The following is a 14,877-nucleotide window of genomic DNA, read 5'->3' on the forward strand; positions in this document are numbered from 1 at the left end:
GGGCATGTTCAGGCAATCTGCAAGCACTTTTTGACGATTATTGCGGCAGACGTCAGACTCTATCCGTGTCAAGAAAGCCCGTTCACTGCGTGCGCCGGAGCCCTTTCCATAACTTGGCACTTCAGGAGGAAAACAAAGAAACTAACAAAAGCAAAAAAACATTTAGCACAAGCCGCAAGAGTTGCCGCAAATCACACTTGGTGCCTTTTAAGATCGATCGACATCTGGCTTTCAAGCTTTTTTTTTGGTTTTGTTTCATTGTCATCAGTCATGGGTTGGCAAAAAAAATGAACTATTTTGACAAAGTAAGAACGAAAAAGTGCAGATTTCTTTATTCCGTCCGTCACTAGCAACCATTCAACACACTCGGTTCTGGGCTACGACTCCCGACTCCAGCAACTCCCCGACGATCTCATCACTGTAGGCCAAGACGTCCCGCAGCACCTGAACCGTGTGCTGGCCAATCACAGGAGGGGGTGTCGGGTTGTTGTGGGAGAAGCTGCTGTAGCGAACCGCTGGACCTGAGCCACAACGACACGGCGCGACGAGTCACGTAAAATGTACAGCCCCCCCCCCCCCCCCGAACGATAGCATACTTGAGCTTTTCAAGCCGATGATTTGGAAGCGATGTTTTCGTGCGGGTGTTTTGCGTGTCAAATTGACATTCACGCGAGCACATATTTTCTTCGAGTTGGAAGACGGAGCGAGTGAGAAAGTATTTTCCTATTCTCAAAGTGATGTTGTGAAAAGTCGATCAATTTCTTGACAGAGTGAGTGAGAACAGGCGGGCGTTTAGCAGTGCGGTGGTGGACTCCCCCCCCCCCTTGAATCTTGGGAGGGAACTCATCCCCTTTTGTTTGCGAAAACCACCGCTTAGTCATGGTAATCCCCCCCAACCTCATGGTTACTCATTTTTTCCTGGGTGGGTTCATAAAAAAAAATAATAATTTTTTTTTCAAAGACACTAATGAGTGTCAATAATTTGTGGATTTTACCCATGCCACAAATAACGGGGGATCTACTTTAATTTAACACGTTTAAATGTGGTTACAGCATAAGTGGGTGGGGGGGGGGGTTCAACGTATTTTTCAGATAGTAATTGGATTGTGATATTGCGAGTGGCTCTGGAACGTAACCCCGCAATACTTGCGCTCAACACTGAGCTTAACGTAACCAACGCGGTCGTGAGTCGACGCTCACGAACAAAGTTTGCGCGGACAAAACGCAAAGACGCGGACGACGGCGGCGGCGTCCTTTCTTGCCGCCTCCTCCTCATTCTTCATCGGCGGATTTTCTGCCTGACACTTTGCTTCCGTTACAGACAGACAAATGTTTTTTTTTTTTTTTATTATTCCCCCAGTAAAGGAAACGTTCAAGAGCGGTACTAATGAGCTCAACTCACACTGTGTGTGTGTGTGTGTGTGTGTGTGTGTGTGTGTGTGTGTGTGTGTGTGTGTGTGTGTGTGTGTGTGTGTGTGATGCTGACCAGGCACGGTGATGTTTCCTGCGGTGGGATGTTTCATCTCCTGCATGAGTCCGTTGTGCTTCACCTAAACTCAAACACACACACACACACACACCATTCCATGTTAGAGTTGTCATTTGTGAATCTTGAGTTGCAAGTTTTAAATTTTGGACTGGCGTTGGACGGGCCTTTCTTTGTTTCTTCTCGCCATTGACTGACTGGGATTGGTCTGATGACCTCGCTGACTTTGGCTCCGCCCCCCCCCCCCCCCCCCCACTCCCCCACTCCACTTGGGACTTGGGAATCGTGACCCAAAAACTGCACCAAGCGACGGTGAGCACATCCGACGTGAAGTCACTCGAAATGCCGGCGGGGCAGGACTGCACTGTAAGAAAAGTAACGATTGACAGTTTGTAGGTGTCAAACGGGAGCACGTCCAGATGCGTTCCAGATGTGATCCAGAGCCAGAAGGAGATTTCACATGCGCGCAAGATGACAATAACCAAATGTTTTTGACACTCACACGCGCGCCTTTTAGTCGAGAATGACTCACAAGTTTCAAGTCTGTGTGTGTGTGATTACAAGCATGCGCGTGTGTGTGTGTGTGACATGCTAGCTGCTTGTTATGCAGGGTATCATTACGGCCATATGGCCGTCACACATCGACGCTCCCGTCACACATGCACGCATACACGCATGCACGAACACAACTTTGGTCTCCTCACAGCTTTTGCAGCTCATCGTGCAAACAAGTCAAAAGTCATTCAAGGGAAGAGCGCGAGACATGTGAGACATGAACACGAAGAGCAAATGTTCTTCTTCAAGGAGGGTGAAACATGGAAATCATGATGATGATGAGAAGGAGGAGGATGAAGGAGGGGGGGAGGGGGGGGGGGGTTGCTTCACAGCAATTTTCCACGGCTGCCGTCAGGCTTTATGGAGCGAGCGCGTGCGTTCATCGCTTGCCGTCGTAGCGTGCGGCCGGCGAGGTGGGCAACTCCAATGACAAAATTTGGACGTCGGTGAAGGAGCGAACAGGGCGACGCATCCAGTTGCCACCGAGGCCAACTCTGACGATAACTTCTTCACCTTCGTCTTGTTTCACGCCTCCTCTTCCTCCCCCCCCAACCCACACCCTTGGGAGCCTTTGAAGCCAAGTGTGGCGGTCCATTAAGTCGACTAAGCAGCCCCCCCCGGGAGCGTGCGGGCCTGCTGTTACATCACGTCAGCGCAACATCAAGGCGCGGGGGCGCGGGGGTGGGGGGGGTGCCGCGAGTAGCGCAGCGACGAATAAGAAGATCTGAGGTTGCTTGAACCCGCTGCTCCGGCTTTGACCCCGGCTATCAAAGCAGCCGCGCGTGTTGCATGTGTTGCATAAAGCGCATATGAATTATGCTCTTCATCACACGCTCGCTTCAGCGCGCCAAGCGGGACTTCCGGTCCTGCTGCTGCTGCTGCCGTCTTCACCTCCTACGTGAACCTTGACCCCCCCCTCATCCGACACTCTTCCATCCTGTGTCTTCTGCTTCTCAACCGTTGTCACCTTGGGAACTGCAGTTGAGATCCATTTGCAGAGATGTGAGGAACGCAGAGAAGGCATTGCTCCAAAGTAGCCTTTAAAATCTTGTGTACGACGCTCATAGCGGTTCATTGTTCAGCCCCCCCCCCCCCCCACCCCTCCCATCCCACCGAGTCTTAAGCCATCGCTCTTCATGGGATTTTACAGTCGTCGGGCAAGTTTGAATTTTGAAACATGCACCTGCGTTGTAGTACCACGTTGAGCCACATCATGACTGGGGCAGCAGTGAGCTCGACTGGAAGAGATGCATCGGCAGGGAGAGTAAGAAAAGGCAGAGAACTTCCCTTGAGGAAATTCTTTTATAGCCGCCCCTGAGCCAAAACAAGTTGATGTCACGTCAAGACGACGACGTTGACAACAAGCCAACCTGCGCGGCAATCACCTCGGCGGCCCGTCGCGGCCACCGGGGCTCGTCCCGCATCCTGACGTCGGGCTTTGTGAACGCCGCAGCGGAGCACGCCTGACAGATTGCGACTACGAGTCTAATTCTTCACAGCAATGTCATCCAGCGGGTGACAAGAACAAGAGGCTTTTGGTAACGTTCAGCTGAAATGAGCATCTGGTCATCATCAACAGCTCATTCGGCTGGACTGATGTCGTGCTTCTATGTGACCAACATGTTTTTTTTTTTTTTTTGGAGTGTCATCATCGTAAAACATTTGGCATGAGCACATCATGTCGAATACAACAAGATCGCTCGCATGCGAGCCGGCTCGCGTGTGACGAGCTTCTCCCGATGCTCGAAATCACCCAAACCATACAGCAAAAAAAAAAAAAAAAGCCACTCGCAAGACTGCCGTCAGCGCATCCTGAGTTGGTCCCACATTTTCAAACCGACCCCGCTTTCAACCCGGCAAAGACGCAGACAACCCGTACGGGTGAATGGACCATTCAAAGCCAACAAGCTTTTACAGAGATGGTGGCACCGCGCCACCGGGGGGGGGGGGGGGGGGGGGTGCGGTGTCCTCACAGTGGTGTCATCAAACCGGCCGTCACGTGACGTCGCCACCTTACGGCTTTGTTGGTATTCTGCTTAACGAGCGGCGGATGAGTCAAAAATAGAGACTCTCCTTTGTCCGCCGCTCTTTGTATTTCGGTATTCCAGCTCGTTAGCAGCTTGCGGTTACATACAAACATCTTTGAAACATCCCAAAAATAACACGTGAAATACAAACAGCCCAAAAGTGCTTTTGTGCGCCGCTCAGCCATCGGGATGCCCGTCCGGCCGCCCGTTGTCTGTTGTCACCCTTTAATTGGAGCCTTCTCCCTCCTCCGGCGTCCCCATGGGAAAGTATGCAGACACGTTTTCAATTTCAATGATGCGCATTCCCGCCGCCGGTGCGCCGGCGCGGCGCTCCGAGCCCAAGGCCGTCGGGGGCGTCGCCCAGGGTGCGTGAACTCTTCCTCGTGAATTGTTATCCAAGTGTCAGTTCTTTTTCTGTTTGGTTTCCTGCTTTGGATTAGTGGCTGTCGTTCGGGGGGGCGGGGGGGGGGGGGGCTTGAAGAAAAAGCAGGTTGACTTTATTTTAGGGTGGAGATAAATAAGTGAGCGTGAAGGTCAACATGAACTCAACTCTTGAGCTTTTGCTTGGCCTGACGCAAAACGTGTCTGCTTGAGGGATCAGGCCTAAGTTTCATGGAAGGATGTTTTCCCTTTTCAGAGAAAAATGTCTCATTCGAGCACTTTTTTTGACGAAAAACAGAGTTAATCCTTCAAAATTGGTCAGGGTGCTTCCGCACTCCCGGCGACTGGATTGTTTTCTTCTTGTGGGCTTCCGCGAAAAAAAAAAAAAACTGCGAGGAAGCTTCTTCTTCAGACAACCTGCCTCAATTGGGAGATGTTGGCATCAGGCCGATTTCTTCTTTGCGTACTTGGAAATACAGAATTATCGAGATTTTTGTACTTGGAGCAATTATTTTTTTGGACCACTTTGACTCCCTCCATGTGAAACCCGAGACCTGCACTTTCCACCCCTTACTTTGGCAAAATAGGCTTGTTACTTTTTTTTCCGCTTTCATGAATGACAACAACGTTAAAAAGACGGAATGTGAACCGAGACTGAGATCTGAAACTGATTGACAGACTGGGCTCTTGGGGTCTTATGAGGTGGAAAACCAGCTGACAGGAGCGACACCAGCGGGACCCTAGACAGCATTCACGATACTAGGGCGGATTTATTTGTTTTTCTCCCCCCCAAAAAGTCCAACATGGCAGCCGGTGCCTGGATCCGGATTTTTAGTGTGCCTCGTTGTCAGCACGAGTGCGTGCAAATCACAGAGAGAAGGCAGGCTTTTTTTTTTTTTAGTGTGCCTCGTTGTCAGCACGAGTGCGTGCAAATCACAGAGAGAAGGCCAAAGAGTGAATCGGTGGGATATATTCCAGTCACCGGAGACTTTAAGCGGCGACGATTTCCTTAGGAATGTGTCGCTACAAGGATGGCAGGTACCAGCAGACGATCTGAGGCAGCGCTCGATTGGCTTCCTTCCAGGAAGTCATTATCTTCTGACATCACATCCTCCTCCTCCTTCCACGCTGATCGCCAAGTGCAACTGGCTCAGCCGTCTCGCACGTGTCACCCAACTTGCGCGGCCTCGTTGTGACCCCGTAGCCGCTTTTGTGGATTCCGGCGGACCGGGGTCACCATGGCAACTGATGGAGCGGGATCAGCCCCGTAAGCCTCTCTTGTTTTCACTCGGCTCTGAACGTGACCTTCGCCGTCCAGCTGTTACAACACTTCTTACTCTTCTTCGACCGCAAAGTCCATCGCCGAACGCCAAGATCCCGGAGATGCGCGGGTTCTAACCGAGGTGACCTGTGACCCATCACCTAGCTTAGCGCGGGAAGTGGAGAAGAAGAGCAGGCATCACCCAAGATCAACGTTTTTCCTTAAATAAGCCCCCCGGCGTGACGCGGACGGTTCCTGAAGGAGCGCACGCTCATGAACACGTCAGTGTCAATGTTCTCCCAGGAGCTAATTGAAGTACGAGTGTCGTTGGAAATAAACACGTTGCCTCCAATTAGTGTGAAAAGAGAACAGGTTGTTCAGCCCGCCAGCGGCGAGCCAACAAGGCAAAAAAATAAAAAAAAAAAATGACACCGAGATGATTTGTTCCTTCTCCTGAAACGCCGAGCGTTGACAAGGTGAACGAGCGCAGTTACCTCACCGTCGGCAGACAAAAGACCGAGATGAAGAAGAGGGCATCTTCCGAGCTTCTTCTTACAATTGATCCAAAGTGGGAGGAGCAACAGTGTAGGCGGAAAGTGACCAATTGTCAGCAGTTGTATTGCAGGTCCCGTCAGTTCCATTTTTTTTTTATTTTGCAAGATCATGGAGGGGCCTGGGGGTGGGCTGGGGGGGGGGGGGGGGTTGACATGTGATACACATGAAGTCACAAAAAGCTCGCTCGCGCTTTCAGATGAAATGCAATGATGAAGTGAAAATGCTCGCCATGCTCGAGAGGTGAACTCCGTTTGACTTTCTGGAAGGTTCTTCAATCATTCCACTTCTCACAATACCCCATCAGGACTTTTTTTTTTTTGTTCCCCAAAATTCCGACACAGTGATCGGGGGAGGAGGAGGGAATGATGAATGGCCGCTCGTTTAGAATGCAGACAATGTAATTCACCTGTTGGGAATTGAGCCATTTGAACGGCGGGGGAGCGCAAAAACCTTCATCCGAAGAATTCCACCCGGCAGCTCAGGACTTTTTTTTGAGCGGCGTACGAAGCGCACCGCGGCGAGGGGACTGAGGTATCGCCGCCGTTGCCCGATGACCAGGTCAAGAATGTTCTGCGATGTCGGGAGCCGAGATTCCGAGCGTGTTCTTTTTGGAACTTCCTCACGAGTCGTCTGGAAGCTGCGACGTTGACCCCCGAAGAAGACCGTGCGCGGAGCTGACGGTGTGAGGTCCCCGTGACCCGGGGGCTCGCTGGAAGCCACCGCCGCAACATTTTACTGCGACTTCGCTTTATTTGACAGTTTCCAGACCGTAATAAAGTTTATTTACAGCAGGAGGGTCCGAACGAAGAAGAGCAAAAGACTGTATTTCAAACAAGAGACGGAGCAAAAATGCGCACGCTGGAGCTCGTCACAGGTTGACGAGCCCTAAAAAGGCATGAGGAGCACCGTCGGCCCTTGAGCAAGGCAGTCATCTCAGGGGGGTCCAGCAGAGAGACGGGATGAGCGATGCCCAGGGCGAGTGTGGACGCTTCTTTGCTAGTTTCGCTGCGCGGAGAAGGCGGCTGATTTACGTCCAACTTCCACTTCAGGGTTGTTTAGCTTTCAGCCGGGATAAATCACGCGCACCTCCAGTCGTCGGGATATTAAAGCCATATTTAGCCGCATATTTGAGATGACAGCTACTGGATGGAGGGCTTGAGATCGTAAAAACGGAGTCGCTGCCGCTGACCCCAAGGGGGTGGGGCGGGGGGGGGGGCGAAAAGTGAAGGATGACAAAGTCAAACTTGGTTAAATTCTTTAAAATAAAGGGCAACTCCAGGCAAACGTCGGCTTTGCGATGTTATGCTCTACGTGCCCCCACAAACAGGAATTCTGATGAATATTGCATTGAAGGAATATGAATTGAGCGGAGTAATGCACCCTGTTGCATCCCAAATTTGGCCTCGGACATTAATCGCCCCAGGCTGTCAATACAGTAACCATGACAAAAAAAAAAATGCGTCGAGGCTCACGGGTTCCGCTTGAGCCCGGGGGCCGCGCTCCAACGCACAAAATCTGAAGAAATGGAAAAAAGAAAATGTCCGACACCGAGAGGCGGATGAAAGCGAAGAGCAGGAAGCCGAGAGCAAGACCGGCGCGGCCAACAGTGACGCCAGACGACGACGACTCGCCAAATGACTTCCAGACTTTACTTTGGGGCGGCCACGTCCTCCCCGACCGCCAGAAGCTTCGACGCCGCCGCCAAAACTCACCACACGCGCGCTCACACGCCGGCTATGTTGGGAATCGTTTCCGTAGAAACTCTCGATGGTGGCGACTTGGCGGCCATTTTGAGGTGAGTAAAGGTCGACCGCCATCGAGTCCCCGCAACCTAAACCATAATCCAAAAAAAATAAAAAATAAAAAAATCAAGACGCACGTGATCAGGATGTGCTACGCGTCAACAAATGGTCACCGCACGTTTGAAATCCTTCCGGTTATACGGTTGCGCATCGGGCGAGTGGCGCCGACGTAACTCCAAATTGACAAGATTCCACTTTCAGCCGAGAAGCGGCCTTTTGACCTTTTCTCGCACGACCCGGGTCGTGTCGCTATCGTGAGACATCGCAATAGAAGACGCAACTCGTGGGGGGTGCGAGGGGAGGGGGGGGGGATCACAAGTCATCTCGGCGTGTCTCAACCCACGACGGGAAGAAAAACAACAACCTTGCGAACGAGAAAACAAGCAAGCCGGCCGCTTCTTGAAGACAGATGAGCTGCTGGGCGACACGCACACGCGGTCAGTCACGCACACACTGAATCACAGCCTCTATATGACGGCGCCCGCCATGCCAGGTGGCAGCGGGAGCTGTTGTCCGCCAAAAACATTCAAGTCAAACTCGTCGCGAGTCTCACGACATTCGGGAACATTCTGGAGTTGGCCGACTGACTCGTTGGCACGAGCACGCCGTTGATTGTAACCTTTCCGCTTCGACACGACGCAAACGTTGACGTGTCTAAGTGTTTTTCGCGTAGATTTACTCGCCCGCGGGGGGACGGTGGGATGACCGCGCGCGCACGCAGGCACTCACCTGTGGCTCAGAGAAGACTTCCCGGATGCTGTTGATCGGTCCGACGGGAACGCCCGAGCCTTCGAATCGCCTCAGCCAATCGGCCGTGGTCTCTTGCAGAAACCTGATGAATGACGAGCGGCGTCAATATTCCGCAATGGTTTCTGCGGTTAACTTCCAGTTGAGCGCGTTCGGATTTAACGTGCGAAACTCTCAGTCGCCGACTGTATTACGCCGCCGGCCTCGTGGCACCAGAAGGAGACGCAATGAATCGCTCGTAGCGCCTGAACTGTTGAATTCTTCGAGGCACTTTGCTATTAGCTCGTTGTTAAAATCGGATCATTTTGGGTTTCGCGGCCGCCGGTACCGTACCTCTGCGCCAGTGCGCGCACCAGCCGTTGACGGTTTTGGACTCGGAGCTTGTTGGTCGAGTACTGAGGCTGCTGGATGAGTTCCGGGAGCCGCAGAACCTGGAAAGACGTCGAGCGTCACGCGACGACATAACGTGGCGCCGTGGAGGTCGCCTAGAGCGTCAACGTACCCGACACACTTTGACAAACTGTTGGTCGTTTCCGGCCGCGACCACCACGTGACCGTCTTTGGTTTTGAAGCCCTGGAACATAAGCACACAAGGAACGATCTGGAGCAGCAATTCGCAAAAGAAAAAATAATAATAATAAAATAAATAATAATACAAAAGAAAAAGATGAAGGATTGAGGGCACCTCACCTGGTAGGGGACGATACTTTCGTGGGCCGTCCCCCAGCGCCTGGCCTCCTTCCCGCCGTTCAGGAAGTTGGCAGCAATGTGGCTGAGGCACGACACCTGCCAAGCACATACGAGCACAAAAAAAACACCTCAGCCAAGCCCAACAAATCCCATCTGAAAGATTCGGGGAAACGGGAATGAGCCAAGAGGTGATGGGGGGGGCCCCCCCCTCCAATGACTTCATGACGACAAACGGGGAAGAGGTGGCGGGAGTGGAGCCGCTGGTTCTGTTTTGAGAACGCGGACACAAATGGTCTGGTTTGCGTTTGCAGCGGCTCGCGTTTCAAGCGCGTGTTGGCGCGCAAGCAGAAGAACAAGACCAGGAAGAGGCCTGCGTGCGGCATGCCAACTGACTGGACGCGATACCACATGTGAAACAAACCGCCGCTTTGAATGTGACATGGGAGCCAAGCCCGGCGCGGTGTCTTTGCTGCGGCGACGAAATGACATGACGAGCGTGGCCTTGATGCTGGAAGTACAATTTGGGGGGGGGGGGGGGGGGGGGCACTCCGTCCGTGTTGTTCAACGCGGAGGAAAGTCCGGCTGTCTCTTTTTTCTCCATCGCTCGATCTTATTTGGATGTCGTGGAGGCGGGGGCGGGACAGGACAGGGGAGGGCAGGGCAGGGGTGGGGGGCGGGGGTGTTGGGTCTGCGGGCTGGTGTATTTCCCAGCTGACTTTGGGCAAGAGCAGGGGTACATGTAGACAAACAACGGACTGGTCGCCAATCAGGTTGACAACCAGAAGCAAGGCCCAATTATCAATTCCATACCAAGTCTAAAAAGACGTTTAAAAACGTCTTTGGGAGTGAATGAGTTAAGAGCAAGATCTTGTGTTACGCCGTCTCAAAAAGCGCATGATCTACTTACGCCAAGAACACAGACAACAGAAAACTTTGTGATTAAAAAAGCAATTTCCAGAAGCAATTTTTTAAAAAATAGCGCCAACACCGTATGGTTTCTTTTTAGAATAAAGATGTGTTTGTCAGAATGAAGGGTATCGAGTAGGACGTGTACTTGTAAAAAATTATTTTTTTTAAATCCAACTTTATGAATGTGACCCATGATGACGCATTCTTGGGAAAATAGTCGGTTTCGGGTTTCCCTGCCCTGTGAGATGGCAGCAAAGCATTCGGGAAAACGTTCCTCAACTCACTTCAACATAGTTTCAACAAAAAAAGTCAAATATATATATTTTTTTCCCCAACGATAAATATCCAACTACATTTGACGGTCAGTAACAAAAGTATCAAGTCCAACTTTTATTGTCAAATGTGCTGGATAACATACAGCACAGATGAAATTTCCAGCCTCTCAAACAGACAACAAGAGCGGACTAGAATTACAGCAAAAATGTCCTCCGTTTTCCTCTTTGGTCAATTATATGAGGTTTTGGCCTTGATTTTAGAGGTATTTATTTCAGTTGACTGCTCAGCCATTCACCGCAAAACAGAAGGTCCAACAGATGTGCTCTTTTTTTTTTACAAGCGACGTCATCTGGCCGGTGGCGGCCACAGTAATAATAAAAAATATATATATATCGACTCAAAATAATAAATAACAAGTGCCACCAGTCCACAATGTCACACTGGATAAAAATTCTCCTTTTTTTTGGTTCATGTATGAAAGAAATACTCAAGCGCAACGGGGGTTTTAAATTCCTGCCCGATAAACCGCAAGCACTTTTCATCTTTCTCGATCCATCCATCATCCGTCGGTCCGCCAGTTTGCCCGAGTGACAAATCAAAGCAAGCGGGGAAGCGGCTTGCAATACGTGGCGTGGAAGACTTCTCAAGGAGGATTCAAGCCACAAGTCCTCTTTTAGAAGTTGCCCATTTGGCAAACAAAGGCTGGTAAGCGAGAGCATGCTAGCTTTCTTGAAGATGTGTGGGTGGTGACTCTTATTTTAGAAGCGCTATGATGCACTGCACTTATTGTGGCTCTTCAAAGTCTGGAGACAATTATAAAGTACCTGGATGTGATTTGTGGATGTTTTTAAAATGATGTTTTGTTTCTCATTTTACCATGTTGGGGTTTTTTTTCCATCTTGCACAATAATTACTAAAACTAAAAATGAATGGGGAAAAAAAACTACATTGAAAAATCCGAAACTATTCCACTCTGGTTCCTTGGAGGCCTTACAAGACGGCACCAAAGGATCCATCAATCCATTATTCAAGCCGCTCATCCTCAAAGTACTTTCCTACAAGAGACAATGAGTACAGTACGGCTTTGCAAAGCTGAAATATGAAGGGGGGGAAAAAAAGATCCTCTGGAATAAAACTAACATGCGTGTTTTTAGAACGTGGGAAGAAGTTCCCATGCAAATGTGGGGAGATGATGCAAAGGTCAGAGGTCACGTTTCAACGCTAAACCTCAGAACTGCGAGACGTGCGGGTCGCCCCGTTGCCGGCTTGGAACATAAAACGAGCCTTTAAAAGCAACACAGTCGCACAAAGGGCATGCCCCGACGCTACAAATCCAACGCACCCTGGGCGACATCGGCGTCTGGGAAAGTAACGATAAGCCCTGATTTGTTTTGATGTGCAGCAAAGTTGATCGGTGTGTTTAGACTCCCCAAAGCGCTCGTTTACACACGGAGCACTCTTCGGGAATCATCCATCACGCAACACGCACGTGTACGCTACCTGAGAGGACAGCAGGTCACAGTCGACGTGCGCGCCCCTCCCCGTGCGATGGCGCTGCAGCAGGGCGGCCAGGACGGCGCCGTGCGCATACAGACCGGTCGCCAGGTCCGTCATGGCCACGCCCGGTCGGACCGGATCGCCGTCCTGTTGGCGCAAACGTTGCATCGTGGGACGTCTGGAGCGCGCAGGCGCACACGGGAGCCTGTCTGACCTCTGACCCGGTGATGTGCATCATGCCGGACACAGCTGAGGCGATGGAGTCGTAACCAGGCCTTTGATTGTGAGGACCCGATTGCCCGTAACCTGCACACACACACACACGCACACATGGGGAAGTCACGTGAGGTGGTGTCTTACATCTGAGGGCGATCAACCAATCAGAGTGAGTCGACATTTGAGGTGATTTCTGACTAGCCTGCAGTGCCTTCAGGGTAAAGTCATGGAAGTTTGTGCGGATGAAGAAAAATGGAGGGCCAGAGGCTGACATCATCTGGTGGCTAACAAGAGCAACAAGCGCAAGGAACTGGTAAAATATTTGTGCACCTGAAATGGAGCAGTAGATGAGCGCCGGGTTTCGTCCGCTGAGCTCGTCGTATCCCAAACCCATCGCAGACAGTTTGCCCGGCAGGAAGTTCTCCATCAGCACGTCACACACGCCGGACAACTGACAGCAACGCAAACAAGCAACATGTTAGCGCGTCATCGACGTGTTAGCATGTCGTCAAAGTTAGCATGTCAACACTGTGACGGTCTTCAACATGTTAACTTGGCGTCATTGCGTTGGCTTGTCGTCAACGCGTTAGCATGTCAAAATGTTGACACGTGGTCGACACACTTGCGTCATCGACGTGATTGATACCTCGTGGATGACTTGTGCGCCACGAGGATGTTTGAAGTCGACAGCGATGCTCTGCAAGTGAAGAAGACGAGATGACGATTGGCAGATTGCCGGCGTCATCCGGCTGCCCGCCGCCGCCGCTTTCACTGCGGCGGCCGTCATTCGAGCTTCTTTGCGGTTGTACTTTTTTGTTGCGGTTGACGCTGAGGAAGTAGACGCTCTCCGAGCCCACAAAGGGAGGACCCCACGCTCGGGTGTCATCACCTGCACCTGCAGACCGGCACGCATGCAATACAACACAACACAACACATTTCAACGCGCCGAACATCAATTCATTGATTCGATTGTTCTTGCAATTTTTGATGATTAAAAAAAAGCCACATTTTACAAAAGAAATGACGCTAATTGTCTATTTTTTTGTAAGCAAAGCAGAGGAATCAGATTTCTATTCAGGGGAAAAAAACACATCAGCCAGTCTGTTTTGAATACGCGTCCAACATGAAGTCAAGATGTGAAGCTAGAAGCGTCACCTGGTTTCTCCACTTTGATGACTTCGGCTCCAAGGTCTCCTAGCAGCATGGTGGCGAAGGGGCCGGCCAGGATGCTGCAAAAAAAGATGACGTTGAGATTGGCTTGAGTGCTCAAGCCCGCACAAGGAAGCCGTCGTATGAGGAAGGCATGGCACTGGCAGAATCTTAGGCAAAGGAGCAAGCTCAAGCTTGAGATCAAGCCACTCCTGAGGGTGGCATTGCTCAGTGGTAGAGTGGTCGTCTCCCAAAAAACATGACAGGAGTTGCTTGGTTGATTGTGGTAGCGATATACCAGTTAGTGTTCTCATTTGGAGTGTTCGATATTCTTGGTTTTTCATTAAAATTCCTTTTGTAATTCTGACTATGCCTGCGGTTAGTGATAGGCTGTAATGCATTCTGCCATACAATCTGCACACCTGCAGAGCCGCTTCAATTCTTACCGGGTCAGGTCCAATACTCTGACGCCCTCCAGTGGCCGGCGGCGGTCATCACCTGCAGACGAATCGCATGTCATACTCTTCCAATGAAATCAGCAACACGAAAACGGAAACCAATTGCTGCCACGCCAGAAAAAAAAAACGCGAGCAAATTAAAATTTCCATACCACGTTAAAACGTGAAGAGGTTTTATTTGGAGGCCATATCGTGCGGCCCTAGAACGTTTTCATTTTATTTTAGTATTAATTGTAGTAACTTGAAAGAACAGGAAACGCCCATGAAAACTCAAAGCGTTTGGAATACTGCTGCCTTGACACCCGTTTACAATTTCGAATGTCGAACAATGTGAATGGGTTTAGTCAACCAAAATGAAGTTTGCATAGCGTCAATTTTGGCCCATGTGCGAGGGGACAATTTGAACGATTCGACTCACCCAGCCAAGCATTTACACCAGCGTTTGCATGTTTAGCTCGTGCTACCTGTTGCGGTTTGTGACAGCCGCCGTCCGTCGGTCCAATTTTTCTTTCTCCTCCTCCCCGGCGACAGCGACGCCAAACTCGTCGAACAGGATGCCCGGAGCCCCTTCTGCGACCAAAGGCTCAATAACAACATCATTTGCAATTCCACGCTCTTTTGACCGCTGCTAATGCTAACGGTCAAGTTGATGTCGATGTTCACTCGGAACATTCAACGACAGCACTTCCGGGCCAAGATTTTCAGTGTTGTGTGTGCAGAAATGGTTGGCAAACAACATCGGCAAGTTGCTGGGATACATTAGCGCGTTCACCACATTTCTGCGTCTTCGCCACCTGTCCCAACTTTTTGGGAATGTATTGCAGCCTCAAAATTCAAAGTTAACGAATATTTGCTAAAAACAACAAT

The 14,877-nt window shown here is 50.7% G+C and overlaps 1 protein-coding gene across 2 annotated transcripts; it reads right to left on the reverse strand.

Moving 5' to 3' along the window:
* Positions 1 to 306: 306 nt before the first annotated feature.
* sugct (succinyl-CoA:glutarate-CoA transferase) lies at positions 307 to 14,698 on the reverse strand. Of its 2 annotated transcripts, XM_052054830.1 has the most exons (14): positions 14,475 to 14,698; positions 13,999 to 14,050; positions 13,559 to 13,632; positions 13,212 to 13,297; positions 13,049 to 13,099; positions 12,733 to 12,853; positions 12,401 to 12,492; positions 12,190 to 12,333; positions 9,505 to 9,600; positions 9,317 to 9,388; positions 9,148 to 9,245; positions 8,797 to 8,899; positions 1,487 to 1,550; positions 307 to 521 (listed from the first exon to the last, which is right to left on the reverse strand). In XM_052054830.1, the coding sequence occupies exons 1-14, from the start codon at positions 14,680 to 14,682 to the stop codon at positions 358 to 360; spliced, it is 1,425 nt and encodes a 474-aa protein (XP_051910790.1). In that variant the 5' UTR covers positions 14,683 to 14,698; the 3' UTR covers positions 307 to 357. The 2 variants fall into 2 exon arrangements, with proteins under 2 accessions (XP_051910790.1, XP_051910791.1); XM_052054831.1 differs by lacking the exon at positions 14,475 to 14,698 and having other exon boundaries at positions 13,975 to 14,037.
* Positions 14,699 to 14,877: the final 179 nt, after the last annotated feature.

The sequence above is a fragment of the Hippocampus zosterae genome, chromosome 20, assembly GCF_025434085.1.
Source record: "Hippocampus zosterae strain Florida chromosome 20, ASM2543408v3, whole genome shotgun sequence".
In the NCBI taxonomy this organism is placed as follows: domain Eukaryota; kingdom Metazoa; phylum Chordata; class Actinopteri; order Syngnathiformes; family Syngnathidae; genus Hippocampus; species Hippocampus zosterae.